Source organism: Molothrus ater, chromosome 27, assembly GCF_012460135.2.
Source record: "Molothrus ater isolate BHLD 08-10-18 breed brown headed cowbird chromosome 27, BPBGC_Mater_1.1, whole genome shotgun sequence".
NCBI classification, from domain to species: Eukaryota; Metazoa; Chordata; class Aves; order Passeriformes; family Icteridae; genus Molothrus; species Molothrus ater.
In genome coordinates, this window is record NC_050504.2 from 939,685 (window position 1) to 955,846 (window position 16,162).

General features: G+C 59.7%; 1 protein-coding gene across 1 annotated transcript; it reads right to left on the reverse strand.

Annotated features, from left to right (window-relative positions):
* Positions 1-575: 575 nt before the first annotated feature.
* LOC118696467 (alpha-2-macroglobulin-like protein 1) lies at positions 576-15,572 on the reverse strand. The gene is made up of 36 exons (XM_036398632.1): positions 15,505-15,572; positions 14,429-14,618; positions 13,383-13,545; positions 12,657-12,709; positions 12,181-12,201; positions 11,939-12,092; positions 11,258-11,342; positions 10,670-10,778; positions 10,472-10,589; positions 9,036-9,145; positions 8,241-8,405; positions 7,915-8,136; positions 7,539-7,596; positions 7,146-7,291; positions 6,420-6,569; positions 6,159-6,260; positions 5,860-5,941; positions 5,489-5,648; positions 5,134-5,359; positions 4,708-4,834; positions 4,356-4,477; positions 4,151-4,202; positions 3,884-3,958; positions 3,571-3,747; positions 3,371-3,452; positions 3,122-3,278; positions 2,940-3,014; positions 2,613-2,769; positions 2,298-2,515; positions 1,992-2,207; positions 1,803-1,921; positions 1,617-1,707; positions 1,407-1,475; positions 1,215-1,317; positions 1,041-1,130; positions 576-592 (listed from the first exon to the last, which is right to left on the reverse strand). The coding sequence occupies exons 1-36, from the start codon at positions 15,570-15,572 to the stop codon at positions 576-578; spliced, it is 4,329 nt and encodes a 1,442-aa protein (XP_036254525.1).
* Positions 15,573-16,162: the final 590 nt, after the last annotated feature.

Consider the following 16,162-nt stretch of genomic DNA (forward strand, 5'->3'; position numbering starts at 1 on the left):
AGGGGCAGGGCCTGGGGTCCACCAGGCCTTGGCTTCTCCCCAAGAGGCACCTGACTGCTTTGTGCTGGGGTTGCAGTGTCCCCAAGTCCCTGGGGGTGACACTGGCATTGTGTCAGTGCTGGGGAGGGGGCTGGGGTGGCACTGTGGATCCCGGGGGGGTGAGGGGTGGTGGGGACCTGCCAGGGAAGCTCTGACATGAGGGAGGAGCTCTGGGTCCCCTTCAGGTGCTGTGGGGAGGGGAGAGGCCAGGGCTGGCACCCCCGAGCCCCCATGCAGGGTTGGCAGGAGGTGACCTGGGAGTGTCCCTGTCCCACTGTGGCTGCTCAGCCAAGTCCATGTGTGTCCTGAGGCCTGCAGGAGCCCCTCAGCTGCAGATCCTGGGCGGAGCTGGGGCTCCATCCAGAGGGGCCCTGCTGGGGGCCAGTGCTGCTGGGAGGGTCTCTGGGCCACCTCCTGCCCGCGTGCAGGGTCAGGACCAGGCCAGGCTGGGAGCAGAGACCCTCAGCTGTCCCTGTCCCTGGTGGCTGCAGGAGCTGGGGCAGGAACAGGGATGGGCTGCCAGGCTCCAGGCTGAGTCAGACGTTTTCCTTCTCTTCAAAAGGGAATATGGGGGTGCTGTGAGAGGAGAGTCCCCAGAACCACCCCCCCAACCACCACCACCACCCTTGCTTGCCCCTGACCCTCTGGCTGAGCCCCATCCCTTGGAGCTCAGTGTCCCATCCCCTGTGTGACCCCAAAGCCCCGGGGGGGGCTCCAGGGGGTCGCTGCAGGAAGGCCAGGGCTGATGGGGGCTGAGCCCCCTCAAAGAGGCACAAAGAGCATCTCCTGCACCCCCAACCTGCACACCTGGGCAGGGTGCCAGTGCCAGCCCCTGACCCCTGCCCCCAAGCTCTGCCCAGCAAATCCCCAACAATCAGGGCAGGACTCCAGGATGGGCTCCTCTGTCCCCACTCCCTGCCCTCCTTCCCCTGGGGCCCTCCAGGTCCCCATCAGAGTCCCGAGGATGGGGGGACCCCTGGCCTGGCAGGCTCAGCCCCTACCTGAGCTGGGGGGTGCAGTGTAGGCCACATCCACACGGTCACCTGCAATGGGAGGGGTGGTGACCAGGAGCCAGAGCTCATCAGTGGGAGCTGGGAGATCAGGCAGACCCCACTGAGCCCCTGGGGCTGCAGGGCTGGCAGCAGGGCCAGGGGACACGGCCCTGCAGGGCTCACCTGTCTCGTAGTAGTCGTACAGGGACACAGTGGCCGGCTGGAGGTTGCTCACCAGGAAGTCCTGCTGGGCTTGGAAGGAAAAGGTCTTCTCCTCCTTGCTCAGCTGTGGAGACAGCCCAGGGGGGAGGTGTAGCCACCCACCATGAGGAAACCCCCCACATCCCAGGGCTCCTGCTCCTGTCCCCATCTCACCTCATCCAGGTAAATGGTCACCTGGTCAGGCTGCACCTCCACCTTCTTCACCAGCTTCTGCCTCTTCAGCTGCAGGGACACGGCTCAGGAGGGGCCACAGCTGCTCCATGGGTACCCAGCACCCCAAGCAGGTGTCCCTCTATGTCCTACAGCCCCTAGGCAGGGACCTGTGGGATGGGGTATCCCAAAGGGGGGCGGGGGGCTCCTCACCTCCACCGTGGATTTCTTGTCCGGGCTGTAGCCTGATGGCAGCTTGGCCTCGATGACAACCATGTTGGTGGCAGGACGCTCCCCAGTGTACCTGCAAGGGCAGAGCCCCAGGTGGGCTTAGGGATTCCCTCCCTCTCTCCCTGGCTGCTGCTGTCCTCCCCAAACCCAGGAAGCCCCAGTCCCTACCGTGCCCAGAGGCGGAGCAGGAACCGCGGGTTCTTTGTGCCCGGCAGCGGCTCCGTCTCCACCCGCAGCTCGAAGGCCCCGGTGCTCGGCGGGGGAGGCACGTTATAGCGCAGGGTCACCTGGGGGACAGCACAGGGTGAGCCCAGCGAGGGCACAGGGCCCAGGACAGGGAGCCCGGCCTGTACCCACCTGTGCCAGGGCACAGCCCTGCCCGCGGGCTCGCAGCCCGTAGGTGCCCGGCAGCTCGGGCAGGGCCGCCCGCTGCAGCACCAGCCGGTTGCTGCTGTCCAGCACAAAGTCCTGCACCGTCCCCGTGGGCGATGTCACCGTCACCGTGACGTCCCCGTTGCTGCCGTAGGTCAGGGCGGCGTATTTGGCCAGGGCTTGCAGGGCCACCACAGTGTCCTGTGCACAGGGACAGTGCCAGGGTCACCCCTGAGTGCCACTCCCCGGAGGGGCCAGTTTGGAGCAGCCCCTGGAGCCCAGGGCCGGTACCTGCGTGGAGGCAAAGCCCCCGTAGGGGTTCTGCTGCTTGCAGAGCCAGCGGACGATCCGGGACGCTGTCCCCAGGTCAGCAGGGGACACCGAGGGCTGGGACAGGTAGGCCAGCAGCACATAGGCTGTCATCTCCACCTCGGCTGATGGGGCTGCAGCCCAGGACAGCTCCAAGGCCTTCTGAGCCTGCCCCTTCCTCTTCCAGTAGAGCTGCCCATCTGCAGGAGGAGGGGCAGCAGCTCAGCCCCTGCTGTGGACTGGGCTGGGGTCCCTCCCGGCAGGGGCACTGCCCACGGTGCCCAGCCTGGGCAGTACCTGCACTGATGCTGTGCTGGGCCAGGCGCTGCAGCTGCGCCTGCTGCTGCTCCCTCAGCCCTGCCAGCCCAAACACGTAGGCCAGCAGGGCTTGTGTGTAGGGGTCGTCCGTGGGAGAAGCCTCCAGGCACTTGAGGGCTGAGCTCAGCACTGGCTCCTGGCATGGCAGAGGAGTTAGGAGCCAGCCCAGGGCATGGGACTCACTCAGTGCTGCCCTCTGTGACCAGCTGTGCCCAGTTCATGCTGGTGGCCTGGAATGGCCAATCCCTGTCCCAGCAGCTGTCCCCACCCCACCAGTCCCTGTGGGGAAGAAGGGTCCATCCTCACCAGCGTGGGCAGTCCCAGCTCCAGCATCGCTGCCGTCACGTACGCCGAGAGTGAGAGCTCGTCTGAGACACCGCCCTGCAAGGGGACAGGGGGACACAGGTCCAGCCGGGGTGTGACACCAACACAGGGACACCCCCACTGCCCAGAGCATGCTCTGGGTCCCCAGCCCAGCCCTGCCCCACCTGCAGGGTGTTTTGGAAGAGTTTGCCCTCTCTGCGGAAGCAGCCGCTCTTCCTCTGGCGCTGCTGCAGCCACCGCAGCGCGTCCGTGATGTGCCGCTCCTCAATGGCCACATAGGCTCGGGCTTGCCCGAAGGACTTGAGGACAAACGCTGTCAGCCTGGAGCCAGGGAGACACCAGAGGGCTGAGGGTCAGCACTGGGGCTGCCTGGGTGGCAGGAGAAGCCATGGGTGCAGCTGCAGAGCCCTCACCAGGTGTTGCCCGAGGAATCGCTCTTCCCAAAGGCGCTGTAGGAGCCATCGTCGTGTTTGTACAGCAGCTCCCGCTGGTACCCTGTGGGGGGACATGGGGACAGGGCACTGTTTCTGTGCCCAGGGGAGCCAGGTGGAGTGAGGAGGGGGCTGTGGGACAGTGGTGTCCCTGCCAGGCGGGGAGTCAGGCTCCCACTGACCGCTCTGCAGGAACCCCTGGGCCTTGGCGCGGATGTCCGGCAGCAGCTGCCCGGTCTTCTCCAGGTACTGCTGGATGTAGATGTTGGGGGCAAAGCGAACCATGTTCTGCTCCCCACAGCCGTAGGGCATGGCCAGGAGTCTGTCCAGGTTCTGCAGGGCATTGCCCAGGATGTCACCTGTGCCAGGGGGACACATCATCAGCTGTGTCACCTGTGTCCCCTTCTGTGTCTGCTCTGGGTGGTCCCACATCCTGCTGAGCCTGGGGACCTCTGCACCCACCCTGTCCCCAGGCCCCTCCAGCCTGTCCCTTACCCATCACGTTGATGTGGGCTCTCTGGGAGCTCTCCAAGATGTTTGCAGGAATCTCCAAGGACACTTCTTCAGCACCTGTGGGGACAGAGGGCCATGACAGTGAGAATGCCCAGCTCTTGCCAGCCTGTCCTGTGGCAGCCTCACCCAGCCTGTTCCTGCCCAAGCACCCTGACCCTTGGCACCTCTGCTCTGGTGGCCCTTGTGAGCAGTGGCCAAGCACCCCTGGCCACATCCCATGGCACTGCCCAACACCCCGGCCAGTCCTACCTTCCTGGCAGAGCAGGGAGCTGTGAGTCTTCTCCACCAGGATCCCCCCAGGCTGTGAGGAAGCAGCACCAGAGTCAGTCAGGAGGAGGGACCTGCCTGTCCCCCAGTCCCCTTCATGTCTGGGTGCTGTCCCACTGCCCCCCTGAGGGCTGTTTGCACCCTGCTCCCAAATCCATCCCATTTTCCTCCTCCCCAACCCTCTGACCTGCACCAGCAGGGGCTTTATCACGGTGTCCACGCGGCCCTGGGCTGGCACCAGGGGCAGCTCGTTGCCGCAGGGCTCGGTGGAGCTGAGGGCCTCGGTGCTCACAGTGATGTTCACCTCCCCTGGAGGTGTAAACACGGCCCTCAGTCCCCAGGGAGCCCCCAAACCTGAGCACAGCCCCCTGGGCTTGGGCTGGGGCTGGCTGGACTGGGCTGGGGGTCCCCAGGAAGGGTGGGAGTGGAGCAAGGGAGAACTCCCCAGGGGCCGTGGGGTTCCTGCCCTCCCTGCCCACCCAATCCCACCCCCTGAGGGGGTCCCCGGGCAGCAGGGTGGGGTGGTGGCAGCTCTGTACCCAGGCTGGTGGCTCGCACACCCCACTGGAAGGTCTTGGCTTCATCTGCACAGACACAGCCCCTGTAGGTGTCCCCTGCACTCGGTGACACCTCCAGCTCTGCCGACTCTGCCAGTGTCACCTGAACCTGTGGGGGGCACAGCCGTGGCTCCATCAGCCCCATCAGAGCCAGGATCACCTCCCCAGCCTCCCCCAAACCTGCCAGAGCATGGCACAGCTCCATCAGAGCCAGGGTCACCTTCTGGCCTCACCCAAACCTGCCAGAGCATGGCACAGCTCCATCAGAGCCAGGGTCACCTCCCTGGCCTCACCCAAACCTGCCAGAGCATGGCACAGCTCCATCAGAGCCAGGGTCACCTCCTTGGCCTCACCCAAACCTGCCAGAGCATGGCACAGCTCCCCCAGCCCCTGGCTGTCCCCGCTCACCCGCAGGCACTGGCGCAGGTAGTTGAAGACGGTGGCCCTGAGGGTGAAGCTCTCGTGGCGCACCACGGCGTAGGGCAGTGCCAGCTCCACGAAGAACGGCTGGAAGGCAGTGAGGGTGACAGCAGGGGACAGCCCCAGGCCCTGTGGGGCTGTACAGAACATCCCAGCCTCCCACTCTGTGATGGTGTTGGGCACTGTCACCATCATCTCGGCAGAGCCGCTCTCCCTGCACGGAGAACATTGTGAGGCCACCCCACCGTGGCTGGTGGCATGGCCTGAGTGACACTGCTGGTGCCAGCCCACAGGGAGAAGGAGTCCTGAGGTCCCCAAGTCCCCTTGGGAGCTGTTCTCTCACCCCACAGGGACCAGGTCCCACAGCCACGTCTCTGGGAAGTAGGTCCGGGGTGCTGGGGGCTCTTCCACGTCCTTGATGCCTGGGCTGGCTAAGGTGAACAGTGGCATAATATCTTCATAAGTATTGCTTTCCACCTCCACATGGGATACTCTGAAGGGTCCTGGAAAAGGCAAAGCAGAACTTGGGAGCCTCAGGTCTCAGCTGGACCTTGCGTGCAGCCGGCACAAGGGTGACCAAAATCCTTTTCCATCCCTGTCCATCCTCTTTGATGCCAAGGGTGTTTTCTGGATAGCTCCAAGTCCCCCTGAGGACACAGCAGCCAGGACTGGCCACCAGCTCTTTGCTCTTTTCAGCACAAGGGCTGTGCTCACCTCCAGGACCTGGCATTCCAACGATGGGGAGCCTGGGCGGGCAAGGCTCCCTGGTCTTGGTGAAGAGCTTCAGTGCTGCATCCTGTGAAAAAGCAGAGATTGTCCACCCCCACAGCCAGCAGGAGGAATATCCCCATTGCAGCAGAGAGTAGTCCCAGGGCTACAGAAAACAGGTGGAGAAGGAGCCTGGGCTTGGCAGGAAAGGGAAGTCCTTTGCCACAGGTGTGGCTTTCCCAGCACTTGGGAGAAGCACGGGCAGCTCCAGGATGGGGAGGAACTGGCAGGCCCAGGGGCTTCACCTGGAATAACTGGTAGGGTTCCCTCTTGGGGTGCAGCCAGGCACATAATGGTTGATCCTGGATGCTGTGGGGGTTGCTGAATTTGGGCAGTGCTTTGTAGACCTGCGAATAAAGACATGGAAAACCCTCATTTCCAGAGCACAGGGCTCTGCCCACTGCAGCACTGGCTCCATGTGAGGGACGCTTGAGCCAACATCATCCCACCCCAGCTCAGGCTACTCCTGGGGCTGCAGGGGGACTCCAGGCAGGGCCAGCACTCACAGCCTCAGCGTTGAGCTCAGCCTCAGGCTTGAGGAGCAGCACACTGCGATCCACGGCCCGCACAGCGCACAGGGAGCCCGGGGCCGCCCCCAGCTGCAGCCTCAGCGCCGCCCCTGGCAGGGCCCTGGCCTCAGAAAATGCCATCTTCACCTGCACAGGGACACAGGGACAGAGGGCAGTCACCTCCTGTGGAGGGCAGACCCAGCCATGGGACAGCGTTCACAGGGGTCTGAGGATGGGGGAAGAGACGAGGATCTGACTCCATGTTTCAGAAGGCTGATTCATTATTTTATGATATAGATTATATTAAAACTATACTAAAAGAATAGAAGAAAGGATTTCATCAGAAGGCTAGATAAGAATAGAATAGAAGGAATGAATAACAAAAGCTTGTGTCTCAGACAGAGAGTCCGAGCCAGCTGGGCTGTGATTTGCCATTAATTAGAAACAACCACATGAGCCCAATCCCAGATGCACCTGTTGCATTCCACAGCAGCAGATAACCATTGGTTACATTTTGTTCCTGAGGCCTCTCAGCTTCTCAGGAGGAAAAATCCTAAGGAAAGGATTTTTCATAAAAGATGTCTGTGACACAGGCACACATAGCAAAGGCTCTTCTCAGAGGGTTTGGGAGCAGAGAATGGGTTGGGAGACCCTGACACTGTGATGCTCCTGGGGTGGGATGGATCCCAAGGCAGCAGCCATGGGCAGCCCAGCTCCTCTCACCTGGTTGGGGAAGCACTTGGCCACGGAGAGCTCAGTGACATCAGCCACCATCTCGCCGTTGGGCAGCAGCACATAGACCAGAAGCTTGGCCATGGGTGCCAGCTCCAGCCCGATGGGCAGCTCCAGGGAGAGGGAGGCTCTCTGTCCTGGGCCATGGAAAGGGGACAGATGTTACCCAGAGAAACTGTGCCTGCTCCAGCCCTGGAAGTGTCCAAGGCCAGGTTGGACAGAGCTTGGAGCACCCTGGGAGTGTGCAGGGTGTTCCTACCAAGGGCAGGGGGATGGAATGGGATGGGCTTGGAGGCCCCTTCCAACCCAAATCATTCATGGCTCTGTGAGGAGCGGGCACAGGGAGCAGAGCCCTGCACAGCCCCTCCATGCCATGGGACATACCAGGCTCTGCAGAGACTTCTTTCCTGAAGATGCTCATAATGGACCCCTTGGCCAGGACCTGCAGAGGAGGGGGTGAAAACAAAACAGATGCTGAGTGTGGAATCAAAGTTCCCTGGTAGAGGATGGACCCACAATGAGAGTTCTGGGATGATTTCTGACCATGCCCAGTCTCCAGCCCCCCACCAGCTCCCATGGGGGTGCAGGCCCCACAGTGGCAGCAGCCACCTCCTCTGACAGGTCCCTCAGTCCCTCCAGGACAGGTTGCTCATTGTCCTGTCCCTGGGGACACCACCATGAACAACGTCTGTGGAGATATGGCCCTTCCCACAGAACCACCCTGATTCCTGCTGCCCTCCCTCCCTGGGCCAAGGCTCACCATGAAAACCAGATCCAGGTTCCTCAGCTGAGTGCCTAAAGCCTTCTTGCCAAAGATGGAATCCACGTGGAGCAGCTGGGAGTGGCCGCAGGGCAGCTCCCCCCGCGGGGCGCGGATGTGCAGGAAGCTCCTGCTCTTGGACGAGTAGGGCACGAGTGTGAGAGAGGCACCTCGGGGCCTGAGGGAGCCCTCCTGGCTCTCAGCTGTCCTGTTGGCTTCAGCCTGAGGGGGGAATCGGGGGGTGAATCCAGCAGCAGCCCCCGAGGCTGGTGCAGCTCCAAGGCCTCACCCCACTGGAGGAGCGGGGGACAAAGGTGGGCACTAACCTGCAAGGAGACCCGGTCACCCCAGCCAGAGGTGTCCAGCTGGAAGGAGGCTCTCCCTGAGCTGTCAGTCAGGAAGCTTTGTGTTCTCTTTTCTCCCCGGTTGCTGATGGAGAGCAGGACCTGCCTCTGGGGCAGCCCAGAGCCATCGGCTTCCTGCAGCCGGATCTGGGCAGGAAGGAAGGGGAGATGCTGCACTTTGGGGCTGAAGCTGGGGCACAACAGGGCTGGGGTGGGCAGGGGCAGGGCTGGGAGCAGCAAGGGCAGGGCTGGGAGCAGCAAGGGCAGGGCTGGGGTGGGCAGGGGCAGGGCTGGGAGCAGCAGGGACAGGGATGGGAGCAGCAAGGGCAAGGCTGGGGTGGGCAGGAGCAGGGCTGGGAGCAGCAGGGACAGGGATGGGAGCAGCAGGGACAGCGCTGGGAGCAGCAGGGACAGGGCTGGGAGCAGCAGGAGCAGGGCTGGGAGCAGCAGGGACAGGGCTGGGAGCAGCAGGGACAGGGATGGGGTAGGCAGGAGCAGGGCTGGAAGCAGCAGGGACAGGGATGGGAGCAGCAGGGACAGGGATGGGAGCAGCAGGGACAGGGCTGGGAGCAGCAGGGACAGGGATGGGAGCAGCAGGGACAGGGCTGGGAGCAGCAGGGATGGGGATGGGAGCAGCAGGGACAGGGCTGGGAGCAGCAGGGATGGGGATGGGAGCAGCAGGGACAGGGATGGGAGCAGCAGGGCTGGAAGCAGCAGGGACAGGGATGGGAGCAGCAGGGGCAGGTGAGCCCCAGGGCAGAGGGGAGCCCTCGTTACCATCCCGCTGTAGGGGAGGCCTGGCTTGTAGGCGTGATCGGGGTTCTCAAAGGTGACCGTGACAGTTTTGTGTAAAACCTTCCAGCTCTTGGTGCTCTTCATCTCCAGCCCTGTGGAGAGCCAGTGGGGAGCTCAGGGTGTTGCAGGACACAGCTTAGCTCTGGCCAGTGCCCCTGTCCCCTTGCAGAAAAGGTCCCTGGACATTTGGGTGTCACAGATGTGTTTTATGAAAATCCTTTCCTCAGGATATTTTTCTCCTGAGAAGACGAGAAGCCTCAGGAACAAAATGTAACCAATGGTTATCTGCTGCTGTGGAATGCAACAGGTGCATCTGGGATTGGGCTCATGTGGTTGTTTCTAATTAATGGCCAATCACAGTCAGCTGGCTCAGACTCTCTGTCTGAGACACAAGTCTTTGTTATCATTCCTTCTTTTGCTATTCTTAGCCAGCCTTCTGATGAAATCCTTTCTTCTATTCTTTTAGTATAGTTTTAATATAATATATATCATAAAATAATGAATCATATCATAAATCAATAAATCATTCTGAAACATGGAGTCAAATCCCCGTCTCTTCCCTCTTCCTCAGACCCCTGTGAACACCACCACATTTGGGCTTTCCTCCAGCACAGTTTGCATCTCCTACAAGAGCAGCACAAGCCCTGTGGAATATTCCAGACCTAAAGCTGGGGTGCAGCTGGGGGCAGACACTTCAGAAGAAAAGGTTCTTCACCCAAGCAGCATCATGAGGGGGCTGGGCAGAGGGACAAGCCCTGCTCTCCTCCCTGCAGCCAGGCCAGGCACTCCTGGTGTGACAGGAGTGAGGGACAAGCCTGGAGGCCACCCCAGCAGCCTGGCTGAGCCCACCCACCCTGCACTGCCCGGGCTCAGCTCCCAGCCCTGCCACAGCTGCTGCATCGTGGAATGGCATTTTTCCAGGATTTTGAGCCTGGCTTTAGGATGGATTTTGAGCCTGGCTCGGGATGGATTTTGAGCCTGGCTTTAGGATGGATTTTGAGCCTGGCTCGGGATGGATTTTGAGCCTGGCTTTAGGATGGATTTTGAGCCTGGCTCGGGATGGATTTTGAGCCTGGCTCTGGCATGGTTGAGCCAAGGGCACTGCCAGCGTGGCACAGAGAGGTGGCATCTCCCAGTGCCTTAGGAAGGGTCCAGAACCCCTTTAATCTGGGGCCATCCTGCCCTTGCAGGGACCCCAGCGGTTGCTCAGGGGTGCCAGAGGCTGAGCCTGCTGGTATTCCTGGTGTCTGGTGCCTTGATGGCTATCAGCACTGGGAGTTCCAAGTGTTGCCAGGCTGCCCTGACCCACACCCCCACCCAAACCCCATGCTTGCATGTGCATCCCTAAACCCCAGCAGTGCTTTTGGGTGTTCCTGGAAAGCACCAATCCCTTGGGATGGCCGCACCCCCATCCCCACCTGTCCCATCCTCCACCAGCGATGCCTCGACTTCAAGTGTCTTCCTTGAAAATGAAGGGAAAATCTCCTTGGAGGCAGCCAGTGAAACCTCTGTGGAAAAACAGCCGTTCTTCCCCGTCTGGAGGGAAAATCAACCCCATCAGCAGCATTCCTGGGAAGGAGCCCCTGCAGGGACAGCCCAGCCCCAGCCACACTCACCTGCCCCATAACCCGGGTGCAGATCTTCGATATCCCATGAGCCCAGAAGCTCCCTCTGAGGCACAGGTCAGCCTGCACCTTCCCCTGGACGGGCTTCCCGTAGGTGTAGCTGTGTGGGGACAGGGGAGAGGCTGTGTGGGGACAGGGGAGAGGCTGTGCTGGGGAGCCCCCACTGTCACAGACATCTTTTATGAAAAATCCTTTCTTAGGATTTTTCCTCTTGAGAAGCTGAGAGGCTTCAAGAACAATGTAAACAATAACTATCTGCTGCTGTGGAATGCAACAAATAGATCTTTGATTGGCCCATGTTAGTTGTTTTTAATTAATGGCCAATCACAATGAGCTGGCTCGGACAGAGAGTCCGAGCCACAGGCCTTTGTTATCATTCTTTCTTTTTCTATTCTTAGCCAGCCTTCTGATGAAATCCTTTCTTCTATTCTTTTAGTAAAGTTTTAATATAATATATATCATAAAATAATAAATCAGCCTTCTGAAACATGGAGTCAGATCCTCAGACCCCTGTGAACACAGTCACACCCCACCCCGCCGGATCCCCCCCATCTCCCCTGTTCCCTTCTCCCCTCTCACCGCCCGCAAATCTCCACAGGGATCTTCTCGTCCTGCTCCCCCAGAATGCTGGGGAGGTGAATGGTCACCTCAAACTTGGGCAGCACTGTGGACAGGCACAAGGACATGAGGCAAAGTGGAAATATTCCAGGGTAGAAATCCATTTTGATTTAGGTGAAATGTATATTTTTGAGTTGAGTCTGTGGTTAGAAACCATAGCTATTTAGCCTGACTGCAGAACCTAGGCTCAGAGAAACTGCTTCAGTGAAGGACAGAGATAAGGGGGGGGGAGACAGAGGGTGATAGAGACAAAGAGACTGCTGTGAGAGCAGGTCAACCTGACCTAGGAATTCTTTCTGATAAAGAAGAACTAGCGGCAAATGTCATGTGAAATTCGTAAAAATGAATATGTATGAACCTATTGTGATATTGCATGCATATGTATCTGAGAGGGCGATAAAAAAGGACCTGAAGTTCCCAGAAGTACACATGTCATTTAGGGGAATAATTCCCACTTGCATCCGGTGCTGTAATAATAAACATACCGGCTTTACAACTTTCACAAAGTTGTGGAGTTTTGATTATCTCCGCAAAACAGACACGGAGGGGTCACTCCCAGGACAGTGACAACACCTCCTGGGTGGCTGCAGGGGTCGGGACCTGCTGCCCATGGTGGGGTTCCCCTTTCCCAGAGCCCCGTACCGTATTCCTCCACGCTGAAGGAGTGGCTCTTGCTCCCCACATTGATGGTGTAGGTGCCCAGCGCCGGCTCCGAGGCCAGCGGGAGGGACAAATCCACGATTCCCTGCCGAGGGCTCAGCTCCCGCCACTGCGCGATGCGATTCCCGCTGGGATCCTGCCGGAGACACCGGGATCAGTGCCCAGAGGGCCGGCAGAGAGCCCTGGGCCCCCTCTCCCTGTCCCACTGGAGGTCCCAAACTGACCTGCAGGAACACCAGGGGCAGCTGGAAGGCAAAGAGAGAATGGTCAGAGGAGCAATTCCATTCTCTGGGGGCTCAGCAGGGTGGGCACGGCAGAGGGAGGGTGGGAAGCTGTGAGCTGTGAGCCCTCAATGTGCTCTGGATGGATTTTGAGCCTGGCCCTGGATGGATTTTGAGCCTGGCCCTGGATAGATTTTGAGCCTGGCTCTGGGATGGATTTTGAGCCTGGCTCTGGGATGGATTTTGAGCCTGGCCCTGGATGGATTTTGAGCCTGGCTCTGGGATGGATTTTGAGCCTGGCTTTGGGATGGATTTTGAGCCTGGCTTGGGATGGATTTTGAGCCTGGCCCTGGATGGATTTTGAGCCTGGCTTTGGGCAGCATTCCCGAGGGGAAAGGTGACTCCCACAGCTCTCCCACGGCTGCTGGGACACTGCAGGGAGCCTTTGTCCCCTCCCCATGTCCCAGCCCTGCTCTCACCTTCTGGCTGCTGGGGATCAGGTCCTTATCCAAAGAGACCACTCGGAATTTCACTGGGAAAGGGAATGGAGATGGAGGAGCAGCTTCATCCCGCAGGGAGGGGAATTCCCCGTGGGAAGGTGGAGGGAAACCCACCCTGAGCCCTGCCCTGCCCCCAGCAGCATGGCCTACAGCGAGCCTGGCACTGCCCTGGGCCTGTGCTGGGCATTCCAGAGCATCCTGGGATAACCCAACCCAGGACATCCCGGGATAAACCCACACAGGAAACCCCGGGATAAAACCACACAGGACACCCCAGGATAACCCCCCCAGGACATCCCAGGATAAACCCACACAGGAAACCCCGGGATAAAACCACACAGGACACCCCAGGATAACCCCCCCAGGACATCCCAGGATAAACCCACACAGGAAACCCTGGGATAACCCAACCCAGGACATCCCGGGATAACCCAACCCAGGACATCCCAGGATAAACCCACACAAGAAACCCCGGGATAACCCCCCAGGACACCCCAGGATAACCTCCCCCAAGACATCCTGGGATAAACCCACACAGGAAACCCCGGGATAACCCAGCCCAGGACATCCTGGGATAACCCAACCCAGGACATCCCGGGATAACCCCCCCGGTTCCGGGCAGTGCAGGAGCACGGCTCGGCCCCCTCACCCCTGTCCTCACTCCAGGGCTGTCCCCAGGGCAGGGGGTCCCTCCCGCCCCCTCACCTTCCTGCCCGGGTTTGTACACAGCCTTGTCGGTCTGGATGAACACCCCGGGGCTCGAAGCTCTCAGCAGCACCTTCTTCTTCTCGGAGACATCCAGGGACTCTCCTCGGATGGAGACGTGCAGGGACACGATCTCCTCCTTCCCTCGGGCGGGGGCTGGAGCCTGCGGGGCATCAGCGGGCTCGGGGTGGGGACAAGGACAGCGCCAGGGTGACCCCGAGCCCGCCCAGCCCCAGGATCCCCCCACAGCTGACGCTGACTGGGGGCTGTGTACAAATCACCAACGGGACAGGACTGCTGGGAACGTGCCTTGAGCTGTTTGATTTTCCAGCATCACTCTCATTACATGGTTATGACAATGGGAAGCTGCCAGCAGCTCACATCCCAGGCAGCAGACTAAGAATTTAGTGTTAACAACTAATTTTGTAAGTTTTTTGACCAATCACACAAAGCAAAAGCACATTGACAGTAGTTCTATCCAACCACTATAAGCACACGTACATTTGGTTAAAACAATGCTTTCTGATTTCAAATGCAATACCTGCTTGTCAGCCTTCAAACACAATGCACAGAGCTCCATTATTAAGCTTCAACCTTCCTAATATCTTGCTAGATAAATTTTTCTGTAGCTTAGGGAGTTATTCTAGACAAGCGTTAATACACAGACCATTGTTCTATTTGTCTTTGCTTTTCTACAGCTTAAATAATTTTTCTGCTGATCTATCTCATGGCTGCTGCTTAGCTCTAATCACAATTCTGCTGCCTCTAGGGCCTGCCTTTGCAGCTTTCCCAAAACTCTCTAATTTTGCAGATTCCCACAACACCCAGGGACCATTCCAGCCGGGATAACCTGAATCCAGCTGAGCCTGAATCCATGGGGGAACCCAACAACCAAGGGTAGGAAACAGTCAGGGCGAGGGTGAGACCCTGCCACGAGATGGGGGAGTCACATCTGTCCCCAGCCCTGATGGAAACGGCCTGGAGCTCCCACAGGGCCCCTCCACCTGCTCCTGGCTCCTTTGGGGTGACATTGGGGTGGCACTCACAGGGAAGGTGACGTTGAGGTACAGGTGGGGCTCCAGGACCTCTCTGCTGAGCAGGGTGGTGGGAGGGGTCCCGCTGTCCCCCTGCAGCTGCACACGGAGCTGGACGGGCCCCTGGAGGTCCCTGAGGTGCACCCAGAGCGTGGCAGGGTGCGGGTGGTACAGCACAGCTGGGGACACCACCACGAAACTCCTGGCAGGGACAAGGGACAGGAGAGCCCTGGGCTGAGGCACATCCAGCACAGAGACTGGAACAGCCCCTGCAGCACAGGAACCACCCCAGGGTCCCCTCTCTGCTGCTGGGCTGCCCTGAGCGCCTCAGCTCAGCTCTGCAGGTGAGGGAACAACAGCTCCTGGAGCCACCAGGGCCACCAGGGCCACCGGGGCCACCAGAGCCACCAGGGCTGTGTCCTCAGTGCTCCTGGGCAGGGAGAGCCCCCAGCCTGAGCAGCTGGGGCACCCTGGGCAGCAACCAGGGCATGGGAGGGATCGAGTTCCACCAGGAACTGCAAAGGAGCCAAGGTTAAAGCACCCAGCAGGCACAGGAGGGATTGAATCCCACCAGGAGAGGCTGAAGCCGAGAGGCTGAAGCTCAACCATCCCACCAGACAAAGAAAGGGATTGAATCCCACCAGGAACGGCCAAGAGGCTGAAGCTCAACCACCCCAGCAGGCACAAGAGGAATTGAATCCCACCAGAAACTGCAAGGAAAGCAAGGTTAAAGCACCCAGCAAGCACAGGAGGAATTGAATCCCACAAGAACTGCCAGGGAGCCAAGACTGAAGCACCCCATCAAGCACAGGAGGGATTGAATCCCCCTGGGAACTGCCAGGGAGCCAAGGTTAAGCACCTCATCAAGCACAGGAGGGACTGAATCCCACCAGGAGAGGCTGAAGCCAAGAGGCTGAAGCTCAACCATCCCCCCAGACACAGGAGGGACTGAATCCCATGAGGAGCTGCCAGGGAGCCAAGGTTAAACCACTCCAGCAGGCACAGGAGGGACTGAATCCCCCTGGGAACTGCCAAGGAGCCAAGGTTAAACACCCCAGCAGGGACAGACGGACACAGAGGGGACTCACGGTGCTCCAGAGGCCCCGGCTGAGAGGAGCAGGATGGTGAAGAGGATGGGAAGGGCTGGAGGCATCATGTCTCCAGCTGGATGTGGATGCTGGGAGCAGCCACAGCCTCCCCCTGCAGCTCTGGGATCCCTCTGGATCTGTGTCTGATCCGCTGCAGGCTCTGCAATGGATCCGTGTGTCCCAGCCACTGAGGAAATCAGGGCTGCCACAGGAGCCCTGGGCACCTGCAGATAAGTCCAGGCAATGTTTGCCCTCTGCCCACGGCTTCTGGGGGTCAAGGACTCCAGGGATGTTTGCAGTATTGGGAAAGGTCCCTGGAGTTTCACTCTGAGCCAGGACTCCACACAGGTTTGCTGGGAAATGATCTCAGAAGGCAGCAGGAACACACAGGAAAGGAAAACAGGGAGCACAGCCTGAGGAGGGGCTGGGAGCTGGGGCTGATTTCTCAGAAATGAAAAATTTACAGGTATTTCAAATGTAACCAGGTTTGGGCAAATCACATGTCCCAGGCTGGCTTTTTGCCCAGTTTCATGCAGTCTGGACAGAGGAACAGGACAGTGTGGGGATGTGGCATCACCCATCTGCTCCCATTGCACACATGGGAGCTGGACACCTGCCAGGGCAGGCCCCAGCTGCTTCCTGTGGATTCTTTGCCTCT

Bases quoted from the DNA above. Each gene is read 5' to 3' on its own strand.
- LOC118696467 (XM_036398632.1), bottom strand. From the start codon at position 15,572: ATGATGCCTCCAGCCCTTCCCATCCTCTTCACCATCCTGCTCCTCTCA. The intron at 2,208-2,297 runs GTACCGGCCCTG...CCCTGTGCACAG, and splicing joins GGGGCTTTGCCTCCACGCAG to GACACTGTGGTGGCCCTGCA. The intron at 1,708-1,802 runs GTAGGGACTGGG...CTGCCCTTGCAG, and splicing joins CTGCTCCGCCTCTGGGCACG to GTACACTGGGGAGCGTCCTG.